This window comes from Polypterus senegalus, chromosome 13 (assembly GCF_016835505.1).
Source record: "Polypterus senegalus isolate Bchr_013 chromosome 13, ASM1683550v1, whole genome shotgun sequence".
Lineage (NCBI taxonomy): Eukaryota > Metazoa > Chordata > Cladistia > Polypteriformes > Polypteridae > Polypterus > Polypterus senegalus.
This window is the reverse complement of record NC_053166.1, coordinates 81,315,345-81,334,717: the sequence shown is the minus strand read 5'-3', so window position 1 is coordinate 81,334,717 and position 19,373 is coordinate 81,315,345. Positions and strand designations below refer to the sequence as shown.

The 19,373-nt window shown below is 42.4% G+C and overlaps 1 protein-coding gene across 4 annotated transcripts in view; it reads left to right on the top strand.

Annotated features, from left to right (window-relative positions):
• The window catches only part of l1cama (L1 cell adhesion molecule, paralog a), a 194,280-nt gene that overhangs the window by 159,088 nt on the left and 15,819 nt on the right, over window positions 1-19,373 (top strand). For all 4 annotated transcript variants that reach the window (XM_039775651.1, XM_039775650.1, XM_039775647.1 and 1 more), the window contains 3 exons: window positions 93-291; window positions 6,105-6,227; window positions 7,587-7,763. In XM_039775651.1, the coding sequence (XP_039631585.1) occupies window positions 93-291; window positions 6,105-6,227; window positions 7,587-7,763 (499 nt within the window). The remainder of the gene's footprint in view (window positions 1-92; window positions 292-6,104; window positions 6,228-7,586; window positions 7,764-19,373) is intronic.

The following is a 19,373-nucleotide window of genomic DNA, read 5'->3' as shown; positions in this document are numbered from 1 at the left end:
AACTCCAGTTTCATTGTATGAGTGGATCATTCCTCATCTTATATCAAGACTTATAGTCCACTTTTTAATCTCGTATATGTTCCACCCGGCAGATACGTTGTCAACGAAAACATCACTTGCCAGGAGAACCTCACCGAAAGCAAATAGTGGTGGATGTGCAAGGAAACAAAAACCATGCCATAGTCTCAGGACTGGATCCATTCACAGATTATGAGTTGGATATGCGTGTGTTCAATAATAAAGGAGGAGGTCCAGTTAGTGAAGCAAAAGAATTCAAGTCCGCAGAGGGAGGTAAGTAAGGGCTATCACATCACTCAGACACCACAAGGACTTGTTACGTTGTCAGCCTTTGTGTCTCCTTTATTGCTTTAAGTATGCTATTACTTGCAAATCTGTTTTTAATGGATAGTGACGAAAATCAATATCAAAACCAAGACTTCTTGACTCATAGAGCCTCAGCGTAGAAGACTATAGGCCTGAAAATTTAGGTCATTTTTGTCTCTGTCATTTTCATTATTTACTGCTAATTTCTAATTTTGAAATGTGTTAAGTCACAAGTTCCCCAGTCAATTACCCCCCTGAAGTTTAGTAGCTGTTGTGTTTCTTGAATGCCGATTGGAGGTTCTGCAGTATAAGATTTGTGTGCTGATATCCCCGTTGGCACAAAACCATTGTAAAAGGACCGAGGAGACAGCAATAAGGGTTGGGGTTTCCGGCCCCGTATATTGTACAGAACTTTTGCACAGAAAAGAAAACAGGTCAAAGCATAAACTAAACAGTTCATAACGCGACGCCGTCTCCTGGCGTCGCGGCCATTTTATAGGGTGGAGCCGAAGTGGAGGACAGCTGGGAAGGACCGCTAGGGAGGATGGGAAGAATGACGTCAGGGCAAGATGGCGGAGGAAGGGCGGAAGTACCGCACTGCGGTCAAACCAGGCCTATGGTGCTGGAAGGTCTCTTTTTCTATAAGGAAGCAGAGGGAGAAAGTTAGTACCCCGCCATTCCCTGGCGCGAATGTTTTCCCAGGTGTTCTCGAATCAGTCCGCTGCCTCCTAATCGCCGCGTGACACGATCCCCCTTAGCCCAGGACCGCCAGGTCGGGCGGACCTAACCGAGAGGTCGTGAATACGAGAGAGCATCGGCATTGGCTTGAAGGGTGCCCCCCGATAAGTGACAGTGAACTTATACGGCTGCAAGTCCAGAAACCACCTAGTGACTCGCTGGATTCACTCTTTGTGCAGGGACATCCACTGAAGTGCAGCGTGGTCAGTCACCAGAGCGAATTCGCGACCCAGCAGGTAGTAACGGAGGTGGGTCACTGCCCACTTAATGGCCAAGGCCTCCCTCTCCACCGCCGCATACCGGTCTCCGTCCATCAGTTTCCGCTAAGGTACATCACAGGGTGCTCGACACCATCGACGCTTTGGCTCAGCACGGCGCCCAGGCCTGTGTCCGAAGCGTCGGTCTGGAGTATAAACGGGAGCCCAAAATCGGGCGTCCGTAACACAGGTGCCGACGTTAGGGCCTTCTTTAGGTCACTGAACGCTGTTCGCTTTGTCGGTCCACACCACGCCGAGGGAGCCTTTTGTCAGGTTAGTCAAGGGTGCTGCTCTTTCGAGAAGCGGGAACAAACCGGCGGTAGTAACTCGCAAGCCCCAAGAAAGCCTGCACCTGTTTCTTGGTATTCGGACGGGCCATTCTAAGATGTCTTTAACTTTGGAGCTCTGTGGCCGCACCTGTCCTTGTCCCACGAGGTAGCCTAAATATTTGGCCTCCTTTAATCCAAAAACACTTCGGGGTTTATGCGGAGGCCGGCTTTAGCCAGTGTTCGGAGGACAGCGGCGACCTGCAATAGATGCTCCTCCCAGGTGCCGGAATAGATGACTACGTCATCCAGGTAGGCGCACTATAGGACTGATGGGGCTTCAGCACTCTGTCTACCAGACGCTGGAAGGTCGCGGGGCCCGTGCAGCCCAAATGGGAGGACCTTGTACTGCCAGTGCCCGCTAGGGGTGCTAAAGGCCGCTTTTTCCTTTGCGGATGCCGCTAAAGGAATTTGCCAATACCCTTTGTCATGTCAAGGGTAGTCAAATATCGAGCCGCACTCCAGCCGCCAAGGAGGTCGCCAATGCGGGCATGGGGTAGGCATCGAACTTGGAGATCTGATTCAGACGCCTAAAGTCGTTACAGAACCTCCAGGAGCCGCCTGGCTTGGAGACGAGGACAATAGGGCTGGACCAGGGACTATGGCTCTCTTCAATTATGTCCATGTCCAACATACGCTTTCACCTCCAGTTCGACCTCTGCGCTTTGCCTCCGGAGTCTGTAGGGCCTCTCCCGGACGATTACACCGGGTCCGTGACTATATCGTGGGCAATCAGCGAGGTCCGCCGGGTGACTCGCCACCACCTCGGGATGGCACGGAGGGTCTGGGCTAACTCCTGCCGCTGCTTGGGGTCAGCTCTTCTCGAGGTTAAGGGCAGTTGTGCTCGTGAAGAGGGAGAGTGACCTATGGGAGCTGGGAAGCTCCTCTCTATCTCTCCAGGGCTTTAGCAGGTTGACGTGATAGATCCTCTCGCCGGTCGACGCATTGGGCTGTTTCACCAAATAGTCGACGAGCCCTTCCTCTCCTTAACCTCGTAAGGCCCTTGCCAGTGAGCGAGCAGCTTCGAAAGTGGGAGGTCGGGACGAGCACCATAACTCGTCCCCGGGCGGAACTCCCTGAGGACGGAGTTGCGGTTGTAACACCGGCCTGCGCTGCTGCGCACGAGTCACGTGCTCTTTTAGGAGGGGCCTGATCTTTGTGAGTCGGTCGCGCAGTTGCGCTATGTACTCCAAAATGTTAGAGGAAGGAAGGGCCTCGCCTCCCAGCCTTCTTTTAGGATGTCGAGGATTCCCCGGGTTGTCGCCATATAACAATTCAAAGGGGAGAAGCCAGTAGAGGCCTGGGGTACCTCCCGTAAGCAAAAGCACAGCGGGAGGAGCTGGTCCCAGTTCCTGCCGCCCGCTGCTGACTACCTTGCGAAGCATCTGCTTAAGCGCCTGGTTAAAGCGCTCCACCAGCCCGCCAGTTTGCGGGTGATAGACAGACGCTTTCAGGTGCTTTATCTGCAGTAATTTGGCTACCTCCTGAACGATCCGATGTAAAGGGCGCACTCTGGTCCGTGAGGACCTCCTTGGGTATGCCCACGCGTGAAAACAAATTAACCAGTTCCCGTGCGATGCTTTTAGTATTAGCGGAGCGCAGGGGAACCGCCTCTGGGTACCGGGTGGCATAGTCCACCATGACTAGAATATATTTGTGGCCACGGGTTGAGGGCTCCAGGGGTCCTACCAGATCGACCCCTATTCTTTCAAAGGGTACATCGACTAGGGGTATAGGGACTAGAGGAGCACGGTCCCTCCTGGGAATCTGGCGGGTCTGGCACTGACAGGATTGACAGAACGCCGGACCTCCTCATTAATCCCAGGCCAGTAAAACCGGAGTTTAATTCTCTTCCAGCGTTTTTCGCCCCGAGGTGGGCCTAGGAGGTGAGCATGGGCCAACTCGCATATCTCCGCCGGAAGGTACGCTGAATTAGCAACAACTTCCGCACCTCGCCCTCATGGGTAGCCACCGGTACAACAGATCATTTTCGAGGACAAAGAAGGGTTCGCGGTGTGGAACCGCCCGCTGGTGAGCTGTTAGGCAGAACAACCGCATTCCGGGCAAAGCGCAGGGAATCATCATTCCACTGTTCCCTCTTAAAGGAGGCCGGCGTGGACCGAAATTGATGGTCCAGGCCGCCGAGAGGGTCTTGTGGCCTGGGCCTGGGAAGAGTTCCCTGGCTAGTCCCTTCCCCGGCGGAGTCTTCCGGGTCAAGGTCCGTGGCCAGGAAAGTCCCCGAAACACCAGCGCCGCTAGGGCCTGCCCTTGTGCACGGCGTGGAGGCCGCTGGAGGGTTGCCTTTTCCCTCATCACTAGATCCAACAAGGCCCCGGGCGCGTAATGGCTTACCGCTGATTCTTTTAGACCAGTCTTGTCCCAAAATCACTGGGAAGGGGGTTCAGGTAACACAGCGACCGTCATTTGGGTTGGTTCCCCCTTCCAGGTGACATAGCAGTGAGCGGAACGATAGGACCTAGTCCCCCCATGCACACAAGTGACCAACAAACGCTGGTTTAACCACTGTTGCGGTAAGACAAAGCGGCGAGCGACAATGGTAATGTTGCTGCCGGAATCAAACAAAGCTACCACGGCGTGCCCATTTAGCAACACCACTCCCGTGTTCGGACTCGCCAAGGGATGCGGCGGGATACAATACCTCTCCGGCGATGTCCAGGTACAGTCCATAGGCTCCGGGCGATGTTGTGGGGCAGGTTGGTAGTAGGTGGCCGTCTCGCCACACTTGAAACAGCGCGGTCCCGCTTCTCTCTGGCTCTGGCTGGCTTCTGCAGCGCGTCGAGAGGGCTCGGGGGTGGCCGCCCGTCCCTGCCGGTTCCCGCGAGCAGGCTTTTCTGACCCCCCAAGTCGGAGGACCGCCAACTGACGCTCCAGGACGTCGAGGAGGCCCGACATGTTTTGGTAGGCGTGTCCCCGGACCTGCTGGGCGAGGGAACTGGGCATGGCATTGACCAGGCCTTCACAGGCCACCCGCTCACCACTTTCCGCCTGCCGGGTCCCTCTGGCCGTAGCCAGCGCCCATCTTGCCCCAGAACTCAACGCCTGGGCGCGAAGCAGGCTTTTCAGGTCAAAGACCCAGTTCCGCCATTCGCCGCCTGCTGGCCCGGCTAATGCCGTAGCGGGCCAGTATTTCGGGCTTGAGGAGGTCGTAATTAGCGCCTCCTCCTCAGGGAGGTCATAATAGGCCGCAGCGCTGGTCCTTCAGATATGGCGCCAGGATGGACGCCCACTGACCGCTGCCACTCGCTCCGGTGGCCGCCCTCTCAAACATGCCCAGGTAGCGCCGACGCCCTCCGGGCCCATCGGGACTAAAGGATGAGGCGGCTGCCTGGGCGAGTCTGGTCTCGCGCTGGGCTTCTACTAACCTGGCCTTCGTGGCCTCCAGCTCCCGGGTGGTGGCGGCTTGCGCGAGCTGCAGCGCCTGGAGCTGGTCATTCATGGCTTGTAGCACCGTGTTGAGGTCCTGTCCCTCCGTCATCTCGGGATCTCTGTATCCTGCCGGCTACGCCACTTGTAAAAGGACCGAGGAGACAGCAATAAGGGTTGGGGTTTCCGGCCCCGTATATTGTACAGAACTTTTGCACAGAAAAGAAAACAGGTCAAAGCATAAACTAAACAGTTCATAACGCGACGCCGTCTCCTGGCGTCGCGGCCATTTTATAGGGGTGGAGCCGGAAGTGGAGGACAGCTGGGAAGGACCGCTAGGGAGGATGGGAAGAATGACGCCAGGGCAAGATGGCGGAGGAAGGGCGGAAGTACGCACTGCGGTCAAACCAGGCCTATGGTGCTGGAAGGTCTCTTTTTCTATAAGGAAGCAGAGGGAGAAAGTTAGTACCCCGCCATTCCCTGGCGGCGAATGTTTTCCCAAGTGTTCTCGAATCAGTCCGCGGCCTCCTAATCGCTCGTGCGTGACACCATCCAGTCTGTTTTTAGTTAATCCTTCAGGCAGGCTCTCTATGCATAACGTTGGTACATCTCTTAAGAATATTCTTAGTTCTTAGTAACATTGTATGACATGTGTTTAAAAAGCAATGAACAGTATGGTGGCAGGATAGTTAGAGCTATTGCCTCGCAGATGCAGAATATTGAGTTCAAATCCCAGTTCAGGCTCATTCTGTCTCTACATGTCCAAGTGAATTCTCTCAGAGTACTCCACATTTAGAAAAATGGTTCCTGATTTGTGTCTCTTGATAGTGTTGGCATAAGCTTCAGTTGCCCACACCTCCATATGGGAGTACAATTTTTAAGTCATTGGAAGGTTAATGAAATTGTGGAAAAGTTTAAATTCATGTCAGTGTATGTTTGAAAAAAATGTCTATTCAAAAATTTTACTGTTTTTTTTTCTTCTTCTGTGCCAAACTCTGTTCCCTACACAAAAACTCACATCCCTACACATTTTTCATGAAATATTTTCTCTATTGTACATTTTGTGACCCATCAGTGCCCGGACCTCCAGCTTCTCTGCACATTGAAAGCCCTTCAGAGAGTGTGATCAACTTGCACTGGCAACCGCCTGCCAAGCCCAATGGCATCTTGTTGGGGTATCGTCTACAATACCAGCAGTGTGAGTACATGCAGCCCCAATACCGTATTTCGTGGCAATTTATTTTAATTTATTTGTAAGTGACAATAATCTATTCGTACAGTTATAAAGTGTTAAACAGATAATGTTTCATACTGATATTTCAAAGCCATTTATGCCGTGAAAAAACAATTGTGAATAACATAGAAATTATATTACTTATTTAATTAATTCATTCTCAAACCCGCATTATCCTATCCAGAGGCATGGGATAAAAATCTCTCAATATATTTTCTGATATATGGCACAAGAGTTATTACTACTTCCTTACAGCACCAAGGTTTCCAACCCTGTTCACTCACAGTCTGTGGAGCATGCATGTTCTCCCACCATCTGTTGGATGTTCTAACACACCCCAAAATGTGTCAGTTCAGATAATTGGTGATTCTGAACTGGTCCAGTGTGATTGTTGAGGGTGGATCAAGGTTTCCATAAAAGTTTGGTTCCAGCTTGGCCTCCAATGCTCCTAGGATAGAATTGTGTTCTCCATTACCTTGTAATCAAAAGTGCATGTTCAAAAAATGGAGGGTGGAATTTTGATACATTGAGTTGCTATATTTGTTTCATATACTTGTTGATTTATGTCAAGTTTATTTTTAATGATTTATTCATTGCTGCTAATATAAATAAATTAATAAACTCTCCTTATGGTATATGAATGCATAGATTACATTCATAGGTAAAGCAGGTTACTTATTAGCATTTAGTCTGGATGCACTCATTCATTAGAAACCACATCTTGAGTAAATTCAGAGAAGACTAACTCCAGTTCATGGTTTGTTCTAGTCATTCATCTTAGTTAAGAAAAAAATGACAATACAATCAGTAGCTGGTGTTAAAGGAATTAGTAAGGAGAGAGTCATTTTAGTTATGTTTATACCATCACAAATATCAGTGTATCTTAAGTTATTCGTACACCCAATTCCAAAACAATTTACAGAACAGTAATGTATTACATTAGGTGTCGATAGACAACTGAATTAGTTAGGGCCGTACATATTTATAGTATGGCTGTTTCTTGCAAATGCCATGCTAGTTTGGGAAGATTATTTACAGAGCTTAAATAACACTGGTGGTGATCATTGTTTACAAACCATTTGCCATTCTGAAATTTCACCTGAATGCAGTAGATTTACAAGTTTGTACTAATTTACATTTTTTTAATATATGTGTATCTCTATTATTGTATTTTAAACTAAAAGAATGTAATCTAGATTAGGCATATTTTACAATCTTCTATGGGAGCTGAAATAAGGAACTCCAAACATAAGCTTTATAAAAAGATTTACTCACTTCAAACTGTTTCCTTTTCCTGTTTTCTGTTAACTTTTTCTGTTATAGTTAATGACTCTACAAATGGACTTTTGGAGGACCACTTGATTGAAGATGGCAATCTCATGAACTATACTCTTACAGAAATGGATCCTAAGAGTATTTATCGTTTCTATCTGAGAGCACTAACAAGTGTTGGAGAGGGGCCACCAATTGTCAGAGAAGGTGCCACAGTCATTGAAGGAGGTGATTTTCAATTCACTACTCAATAACGTAACTGCTTTTATCAGTTCTAGAGTGCAACTATTAATAGGTTTGAGGAGTTGAAGCCTTACAATATAGAAATGGTGGGAAACTCAGGAAACCATGTACTTTGACATTTACTGTGTTCTGTACTTGTGAAAATATGGGACCTATGAAGCTCTATTAGAAAATTTGTCAGTGTGGAGTTTAGAAAAATCATGAATTTATAGTGACAGCATTTAACACTCCTGCGATGTGTTATGCACTAAGAAAAATTTACTAATCACGTTAGTGTCGCTATTTTCTAAGTTGCAAAAGTATTTTATTGGATTCAATGAAAACTGAAAAAATCTAATAGAAATAAATTAAAAAATGTATATTACATACAAAATAAACTAGAAGAACACTTTTGTTTCTCTTTTTTTTTAAAACATGAATGCATATGTTGATTTGTGAAGTTACTTCGAGTTCCATGAGAGGTTTGTGAAGAAGTGTATGTTTGTCTTTTTAAAAGAATGCCAAAGAGCCAGTGCCCTCCATAGATCGTTATATTGTGATGCTTTCTGTGCACAATCAAAGTTCCAGCTGATAGGTACTGGCTGGTGGCACTTTAAAAATTTCAGAATACACACCAAAGAAACAGATCTCTTGTACAACACCTTTTAGCCTTTAAATAATTGTTTCATTTAGTTAAGTGCCATGTTCCCCAATAAGATCTCTGTTGTACATGATAAACAGTGAATTCCAAGATTAACCCAGTATCGTGTAGAATCAAACCACTCAGAAAGGTGACAAGGTGTAATAGCTGCAATATACCTCGAGCTGGAAAAATCAAGCAATTACAACGATAAAGCACAGCTAATCTAAACGATTAACTTCCTCGAATTTACTGTGCACTGTTATCCACTGTTAGTGTCATTTCATTATAAAGTTTACTAAACGTGTCAACAAGACAAAACGTGTGAATAATTTTAGTAACTAGTAAAATATTCAAAGGATAAGGAGCTGTGGACACTTCTTATGTTTCCTATAGTTACTTCTTTCGGTTCTTATAGACATCATAATGTATTGTATTTTATTACATCTGTTGGTTCATATAATGCAAGTTGAACTTTTATATTTTGGCAACACTGTCCTTGTTTTCTCCATTAAAATATATCACTAATGTAACATCACTATGTGGTGGCCTTAAAAGAAACATCGATCTAAGGCGGTGATTCCCAACATGGGGCACATGCCTCACTGGGGGGCAATTCGAGAATTTAGGTACATTAAACAATTTATAAAATGAAAAAAACAGAAATTCAATGTTAAAATTGATAGAAAAAAATAAACAAATTTTTATTTTTTACAGAAACATTTATATATTTATATAAACATAGAAGGGATGACGAAGAACCCTTTAATTTATGATTTTAGAACCGGCTTGGGTTTTTCTACTTAGAGATTGTTTTTACCATTAAAATAATATGAATTGTAACAATGATTATAAAATGTTGCAATATAAAAAAAATATAAAATGATCAAAATATTACGGAAAAAGCCAAGTCATTAAAGTTATTTTATATTTATGAATATGAGGCTTCCTCAGTTGGTTTGCCCAGTTGATTTCATACAAGGGACACTATTGGCGGATGGCTGAGAAGCTACTCAATCAGAGCACGCAGTTAAGTTCCTGTGTGCTGATTGGCTCAGTGGCGGAGTGCCGAATTCGATTCCGCTGCCTTAACCAGGAAGTCTCATCTAGCTCATTTACCATTAACGTGTTTCGCTATGTAAAGAGCAAACTTTTGTGCTCTTTTGTGTTTATCTTTGTGCGTAGTCAAGCCCTTCGTTATGACTCCAAAACGATCTGCTCCTGCTACTACTTCAGGGGCCGTGCCCAAGTGCCAATGGAAGATGCTAACGATTGCAGAAAAGGTAAAAGTTTTGGAGATGTTGAAGAAAGGGAACAGCTACACCACTGTAGGACGCCATTATGGCATCAATGAGTTCACTATTCTTTTTATTTAAAAAGGAAAAAAAAAAAAATAAGATCTACGGCCTCAGTGTCCTTTAACTAGGGTGCAAAACGAGTTGTAAGTGGACGTAATAAGGTGGTAGTCCGAATAGAATCTGCTTTAGGGATTTGGATTGAAGACTGCCGGAAGAAGAACAACAGTGGTGCTACACAGTCGCCTAAAGAGGCTCCTTTAGAAGAGCTGTAATGGTCTTCTTTGTTGTGCAGTAAAATTAAACTCGTTATCGGACAAATCGTTATGTCATTGTTGGTGAGTAACCATAATTAATTTTCTATGTGCAGTACTTAGTACATGTACGTACATTTAGTGTCACTGTACACACATTTACTGTATACAATTTTTCTTGCATTGTACGTATTTATTGCTGGTGGCCTGTCTATTGTAATGGCTGTAACATATGTGATATCGGAGACGCTCGATATCTTTAAAATAATATTTAGGTTTTACTGTATATAAACAGTGTGTTTATATTCAATGAATCTTACCTAATATCTAAGAGAATACAATGGGTTTATGCAGTATAACTGTGGGGGAAATGTTTATAAGAGTGTGGGAGAGTTTGTAAGGGCTTAAAAATAACCATATAAAGATATGGTTTTTACTTTGCGGATTTTCACCTTTCGTGGGGGTTTCTGGAACGCAACCCTCGCGATCCAGGAGGGATCACTGTATTTTCATATTACCTCATATTTTTTATTTTTTTTTAAGAGTTTGTTAGGGCTTAAAATATATAAAAATAACCATATAAACATATGGTTTTTACTTCGCGGATTTTCACCTTTCGTGGGGGTTTCTAGAACGCAACCCCTGCGATCGAGGAGGGATCACTGTATTTTCATATTACCTCATATTATTATTTTTTTTTTAACAATTTCTTAGTAATTTCTTTGTCAGTACTGCATCTGTCCTTTCCCTATTTTCTTTCCATGTTCTTCTGAAGATTGTTTAGACCAAATTAATGACATTATGGGATTCCTCTATGTGAGTAGGAGTTCACTTTTTGAATAGGTAATGAGAAGAATAAGGTATATGTTACAGTGCGGAACATGGCCAAAAAAAGGTTGGGAACCACTGATCTAAGGATACCAAAGCAGTGCTTTCATATGGTCGCAAGTTGCATATCCTGATCTTTGTCTTACATGCCTGGGAGCTATCATATTTGCCTGCTGCTCAGTTTTTCTATATCCAGGATTACTTCTTGCTTGGCTGTGTACTTCAGCATGTTTTTTCTTATTCTTTCTGGTTCTTTGTTTCATTCTTTACCATTATGGTGGTTATCACTTGGCTTTTCGATCACATTGCTGTAAGCACTCAATCGCAGGTCACTTTGATGTAATTTATAAATGTTAAATCAACTTTGATGCTTGATAGTCAATAAACACTATACTTGCATTTGATTATGAATTCTGAAAATCTACTGTATGTAATTTGTTACTTATTGTCACACATGTGTAAAGCTGTGTCCAAGCATTGGGTGCCTGTCTCCCTATGTTGAATAAATAAAGCCTGTTCCCTACTTTATCTTACCAGAGAGTGGATCCTATGTCTTCCACAGATATTTTGTTTTCAGAGGTAGTTTGGCTAAACTGGATTGAACCCTTTGGATGCATAAGATGACAAAGGGATGCTGGTCCGAAAAAATGTGGGGAACCTCTTAAATTTCCATTGTTCCTTGTCCTCTGTTCATGCCTTGGCAGCTCCAGCTTGGACTGAGGAACAACGTTCATTATTTGGGTTCTTAGGGTCTATAGCACTTATGGAGTCTGGGGTTCTTTTGAAAAATTGATTAGAAGCAATGGTCTGGCACCCAAATGGACTCTCTAATGCTCTGGACATTAATATAAATTTTGCACCAGTAACTTTCCTGAATAATGTGATTGTGCTTGGCATATCAACAAAAACTGAGGCCTTCAAGTTGATAAAGTTTTGTAGAAGGTGCCAAAAATAGGTGTAATCAGGAAAAGGGCAGAGGTTGTAGTGGTAACAGACAAGGACTAATCTCAATATTTAAATGATGCCAAAAAAGATCAGTAATAGTATTTAAGGTCAGTCAAAAAGTCATGTGAGTTCAAAATAACATATGGTGACAAATGCACTGAATAATGTTTAGTTATTTAGGATAAAATAAACTCCTTTGGTAAAAATGTCCCTAATTCAAATAAAAGTAGACATATAAATATAATTTTAATTGTGATATATAAAACTGTTGTGAATTATTATTGTACTGAATTATTTACTGATATGATTATTTTTTATGAAAATTAAAAAAGAAACTTGCAAAACATATAATGTGAGTGAAACACTAAACAGAAATGGAGAGAAAACACCAAACCAATTTAAAAAGAGGTCATCAGTGTACTATGAAGTTTATAGGTGCAAATTACGTGCAGTTAAAAAATTTTAAAATAGCATCCGTCCATATCTCGAATTTAACTCTTACAGGCAGCAATTAAGTTAGACTTATGTTGATTTGGATGCCTCAAGTTCTTGTGGAGACATATCTGCAGGCTTTTCAAAGCAGTAGGCACAAAACATAAAGTTGATAACGTTTTATGGTGCAGAGGGAACATTTTCTAATTTTTGTAAATGTCCACTAAATGAATCTCCTTCACTTTTCTCCACAGTGACTTTCATTCAGAGATGGAGAAAGCAAACTATTAACTATGCTACTGGAAATAGTCTTATTTGCATTCTAGTAAACAAGGTGATGCCCTGAATGTGAGGGCATTTTTCAGCATGCTTTAATCTTGCCTTCCACCAAACAGTAAAATTTATTCAGTTCATTTTTCTTATGTATAATTTTAATCATGTAAAACTTTTTAAGTATTCATATTGGGACGCAAATATAAATAAAGACATCCAGTGAAGTATTCCCCTTCATCTGGCCAATCATGGCTCTGCAGTGCTAACACTTATTCTGAAACTCACCCACATATATCTGTAGTTGTTCCATTCTTTGGTTCTTTTGTGATATTTTCTCTTTGTTCTTTTTACATTCATAGCAAAAATGCCCTTCTTCCATCGTCTCCTGACCGATTACTGAGGTCATACAAGGCTGAAAACCCCTTCACCCTTTTCCAGCATCAGTTATCTGCTGTCCACACTAAGCCTCCCAGAGCACTCAAAGCCTTTGTTTTCCTTCGCCTGAGACCTTTAGATATTTTGGACACTCTTCTTACTGAGAAGCTTGGCTCATCTTTTCACCCATTGGCTTAATACTCATTGTGACAGTGTAGGCCAGCCCCACGCTACCGGGTGCTACCGTGAACCTCTTCAACCAGCTACCCGATAATGTTTCCGAGGGATGAGCCAGTAGATGATGACAAAGACACACTAGCAAGGGGATGGTGTAAATGTGTTCGGTGCTTTTATTAAAGTAGCCAACAAAAACAAGTGCCCAAAGAGTGCAGTGTAAAGTCCATAATAAATTATCCAAGGAGTTCAGCCCACCTTCCATGTTGCTCCTTGGCTCTGGCCCCCTTCTAGCCCTCTCTGGCACCCCATCGAACCACCAACTCCTGCTGCCAGGCTTGTGTCCCCATTGTCCATGTCACCACCCACAGAATCTCTCGCTCAGCCTCTACTTCCCCCGCAGCCACGCTGCCTCTCTGTGGTGTGTCGCTACAACTGAGCAGTGTCTTGGTAACTCCAGCTATCCAGGTCACTCAGCAGGATTGGCCATCAGCCCCCGAATGCCATTCTTGCACTCTGAGGGACTTCCACCAAGCTGTCTGCCTTCTCCACCTTCTGTGCACTCCCTTCTTACTTGCAATAAATGTCACCCTCGCTCCTGCCTTTTCTCTCTCATTCTTTTAACCTCCTTTCTTCTCCGATAGGCCTTTTCCTTTCCTTTCCTCTGCTTTCCCTTTCTCCATTTTTCCACCTCTGATCGGCCTTGTTTTGTTTTTGATTCTCTGTTTGCATCCCCCACACCTCCTATCATGCTTGCTCATTCTCCATGGGCACAATGTCTCAATCACACACTGAAGGAAGCTGATGAAGCAATTGCAGGTGTGTCTTCCCTCAATTACGCCACCAACTCCCTGCAGCTGCATGAGTGCACCCACTGGAGAATGAGCCAGCCAATTGATTATTTATTAATTAAAAACTGCCACTTTTTTTTCCTGAGCTGCGGACCTGTTATACCACATTTGATCCTGTGGCCAGGCTTTTCTAAAATTGCAGCAGTTGTACACTCTGCTCTACAGGACACTCAGTAGTACACAATTTGATCATCCTACCACCCTTTATGTTCCACATACTGTCTCTGCCCTCTTCGCTTGCTTAGCTATTTAACACCAAACCTGAAATATGAGCAATCCACATGACAGCAAGTGACTTGTTTCATAATTCCATTTCCATTTATTCTTTTCCTGAATGCCAAGTTTGTTAGTTAATAGATCATTTACCTGTTCCTCTGTCTGCTCTAGGGGATCCATTCCCGGATGGGTTTATCCATTCCCAGTAATTCGGGAATCCCTCATCTCATTCCTGGGAATCCCGGGTGCCTGGGGATGACACAGTGCAGGGGCATCTCACATGTGAACAGTTTTAGAACGACCGACACTTATTTTTAATAAAGCTACTGCAATATGTTGACACCAGTAAAAAAGTTTTACTGTCAAATAATGCAAAGAGTATGCGACAAGTGTTTCGCCCTAATTCTGGGCTCCTCAGGCGTACACACTCACTGCACGTCAGCGTCAGAGGCAAAGGCACGATGTGTGGTTCATTTATTTGACCGCATGTAGATCGGGGTAATTACATTAATGGCATTCATAGTCTGAATCACAATCTGATTGTATGGGTGCATGTGAGTGATGACACTCACGGGATGACCAGTGTGTTAGAAGAAAAGAGATCTCAGACTGGCCGCCCTGTATGTCAATCAAGTGTCAAATGCCATAGGGATCATATATGATAGACTAACGTTTAAAAAAAATTTTTTTTGAATGCAACGCGATCTTCCTGATCAGATAATGATACACTTGTTCTAAACAACGCCGCACTTGCGTTGCTCTGAAACACCGCCATTTCAGCTTTTACTGATGCATCCAGTTTCTTGTCATCATTCTGTGACAGCAAGTTTCTTGGCACAGATAATGCGGATGCAACAGGCTGACACATTGCAATTTCAAGTTGCTGTTCAAAGCTGTTGTCGGACAGACGTCAATGAAGTCTGCCCTGTCCCGGCATTCGTGAGCGGCAGAGTGCAGACTCTTCCTAGTCCACTGTACTCAGTCTTAGTCAGAGCTGCGAGACTGACGACTGCTGCTGGTTGACTGAATCAATCTGAAAAACACTACACTGTGGGCCAAAAAACCATGCCACTTAATTATTTTCAACTATAACTCTGTTATTTCTTGATCGATTTTTACACTTTTACACGCTATATATGCGAGCTTGGCCATTCCCGGTTTCCCGGGAATTACAACAGTTTCGGGAATGCAAAATGTCCGGGAAATGAATTCCCTAGTCTGCTCCATGTTGTCTTCCTCTGGTACCAGCAAAGAGTTTACATGATTGAATGCTCCTCATCTCCCTTCCACATGACCTGTTCAAGCTACTGAGTGAAATACGAAATCTCATTATGTCTTTACTGTGGTTTATGGTTTTAGTACCTTTTGGAAATTATGAGGCCTCCATGTATCTTCAGGTGCCCTCCTTAGACATTGTATGCTAATTTACAATTTATTTGCTTTTATTTTTTGCTCCTTTTTTGCCTTTGTTAAATGTGAGGATCTCTCTTATCCTGACTCTAAGGGGGATGCTCTGTATGATGCATCTGCCAAATTGGTGGTTAGTTTCAAAGCATGCATAGTATTCACTTAGTTTGGTCTTGATCATAAAAAAACTCAAATAACTATTTTAATTTTCCAGCTGGTTCAAATTAAAGGAATGCCCCTGTCATAAATGATCATTTGTGAGTCTGTTACTTACCCCACAGGGTATGAAGTGATGACCAATAAAAAAAAATGTAATCTCATGTTTCATGGACAAGGTAGATAACAAAATTCCTGATACAATGGGCATGATTGAATTTCCATACAAAGTTTATTTTAAAATATTTTAGCAAATATTCATGTTTCAGATATTGTGAGCATTTGACCAGGTATCTGACATTTGAATTATATGACCTGACTAATTTGAGATTTGTTCATGGACATTTTGATTTTATTTGCTGTTGTTTAATTTGGGTCCAATTTCAAGCCAATCGTATGTGAAATTTTGTAATCTCTGTCGTACCTGAAAACATGAATTTATAAATGTTTCTCAATCATTGCTTCAAAAAATGTGAGGTGAGCAACAAATACTGTGGACTATAAGGGGCACCCGAGAGCCCCAACCACCACACACAACATTTATTTTATAATTGTACCCTAACACAGTATAAGGCAGTCCTACACAATGTAATTGAAAGAAGAAGCAATGCTGTCTTTTTCCATTGCAACATCTGTGAGTCTCATCCACCTCCACCCGATTCTGAGGTAGCTGAGGCACCCTCTTTTATGCTGGACCTGGGAGTACTGTACTTCCGATGCTATGACTTTACCTAAAAGAAACACTTCAGTGTCACATGAAAGATTCATGGACCTGATAACTGTTGTTTTACCCTGGTTATATCTTTGGATTATTTGGTTTTTAACTCACAGATTACTTAGTGATTACATCATTTTTATGCACTGCATTTTGAACACTGTTTCTTTTGTCTGGTTTTAATTATAAGCACTAGAAGCACTTTGCACCAGTTCCTTGCTGGCTGCATGTGTCTTCATTTGCCCGGGTCATCTCGGTTTATGAGTATCGACAGTTCTGGGTTCAAGAGTCTCCTGGAAGTAACAGGGGAGTATGGACCGACCCGGACCATCACACTCTTGCATAGAGGGATGAACTGCCCATATAATCCCTTTGACCATCGTCCATCCATTATTAGTTGCTCCTGACTGGGATAGAAATCTTTCCAGCCAGGCTGAGCCTGCATTCTTGTTGTCCTTACATTACAGCCTCCTGACTGAGTAGGCAATTATCTTCAAACCCAGTATGCTAGTCCACCTGCTTACAATATAAAATGTAGCATTTTCAGATTGTGTATTCCTTTAATCTCATTTGCATCTGGGCTAAGAAATGTGTACATTCTTATCAAGAAAGCAAACATTTTATATTTTTTCTTTTTTAATTTTAACTGATAATTGTACATTCACTATATGCACTATGTATTAACCACATTTTTTCCCACAATAAGTACAATTCAGCTGATTTTTGTTGACTGACTTCTCTACTGTAGGGACCCTCAACACTTTTTTATTCTCTATCATCTAATTTATTTTTCTTTTGCTCCTTGCTATTTTATATGCTTATTGTTCTGCTTGTCTAGCCACTGATATTATGATTTCCCAAACTGCCTGATCAACAGCTTCCCCATTTATTGTTTTCTTTGTCATTCTTCATCTATATTCCTTTCAATCCCTCTTATTTTATACCTAATGATATTTCCATCTCCTGTAGTCCAGATGGTCCCTTTGTTACTGAGTTATCTATGATTGACATTTCAGAATGTAACAGTTCTAGCATCTAAATATACAGTGTGGCCATGTGTCATATTAAGCCTAAACCCTCAAAAGTCTATTGAGGTAATGAAACATCTGCTATACTTATCTATAAAGAGGATTAGTCCCAGGTGTCCATAACTCAAAGTCAATATACAGTAGGAGAATATACCATAAACACACCTGAATACAGCTATCACAAGATATTTTATGTTCTTCCTCAGGGGCAATGGAGCAGCCTGTTGATGCATATGTTGATTGTCCATCAATACTTTGTTGTAGAATGGGAAATATCACATTCAGTCTTACTTTTTATGGTTCTTTAGAATGCAACCATGCTTCATTGTGGCTTACTGTAGGAAGATTTTTTACACTTGTTACATGGTGTCTGTCCAGAAGGCCAAGTTATAAAATATGAGCACTTTGAAGATGTTTTATTACCTTGAAAGTCTCAATAAGTCCTTTTTGTCGTAATCTTCAGAAGCGGGTCTTGTGATTATTTTTGTCACATACAGTATGCTTTAGTTATATAAGTGTGTATGTAAAGCAGACATAGTGTAGTGTGCGCTTCTCACTTATGAAAGGAATAATTAACATTTGAACTCTATGAGTGAAATGTCCAAGACATAAGGCTTGAAAATGACTTGACTTCACACAATAACAATAAAAGAAATACTTCAGTGAAATAAAACCACAAAACATGCAAGAATTTCGTTTTTTGTAGTATAGGACATTTGCTCCATTTAGTTGGGTAAGTGTGTTTATTGACTATTCTATTTGTGTTCTTTTACACTCAAATTATTAGAAAATGACAGGGACTGGAGGGTAAGAGTTTTTGTCATTTGTTGTAGTTTCTGTTATGACATAAGAACTGTCAATTAAAGCTGGCAAATGTGATTATTAAGGATTAGATTATTAGCAGTTAGCATGATTGGTTAGGCTTTGTTAGGAATATTTAATTTACATACTGTATTCTACATCTTCTTTGCCATGTTAGAGCTACACTTGCAGAGCGGCAATAATATTGTTACTCTGCTCTATTTGTTAAAAAGGTAGTGAACAAAGTACTTTCTGATCCACCTGTTAACCTGACAGTGAACCTTGTTTCTTGAGCAATTTCACGTCAGTAATGGAACAGAGGTGTTATGCAAGAATGGCATATTTGGTCAGATATAACAGCAAGAATTATCAATCTGGCACACCATCAATGTAGGGAGCCTCAAAGTTCCCTGTTTGTTTCTTCTAACTTGATTTTTGCTCTGTCAATTTTAAAGGCTGTATTTGCTTTCACAGAGTAAACCTCGATGTTTTATACAGGTCTGAATAAAAAAAAAGCTATTTTCTGGAAAGGACTGTATAGCATGCTAGTTAAAGTTTTCTGCAGGGTTATAGAGGTTGGAGCTCTCAGTAGAAGATAAGAGTGAGCAGACTGAGATAGCCCAATGGTGCTACACAGGTGGTAGAAAAACATAATAAAAAGAAAAGAGACAATAGGAAACAGAGTGTCAATAGGAAAATGAGGTTTTGTGCCAGTAAAGTGAAACCGTATCAGAAAAGCATGCTAGCATGCCATATTTGACAGAAACACTATTTAGGAGAACACAGCTATCATAAGTAAGCCATGGGAAAACTAGCAGAACCTGGAAATGGTAAGGGATTACAGTGGCCATCGTTAGTTAATTTGGGTTGGGTAAATTTTCATATTTACAAGAGCATATAGAATCAACCCTGAAATCTTTTTATAAAGTGGACTACTAATGAATAGTACATATTTTAGTTGGAAGGTGAATGTGAATGAAAATGTTAAGAAACAATAAGCAAATAAGAAAGAAAATGAGCAGAAGTGCTGAGAAAAAGGATTAGAGGCTACTGATGTGTTTCAGCAGAGGAATGGGAATCCTGTTGAGGTAATCTAAATAAGCATATGAAAGAGAGAAAAAGAGAGGATAAAAAAAATAAAAAGAGTTGGTGTTGAGAAAAAAGTAAAGCCGAAGAAGAGAATGATTAGATGATTATTCCCAAATATATATTAGGGATAATACTCC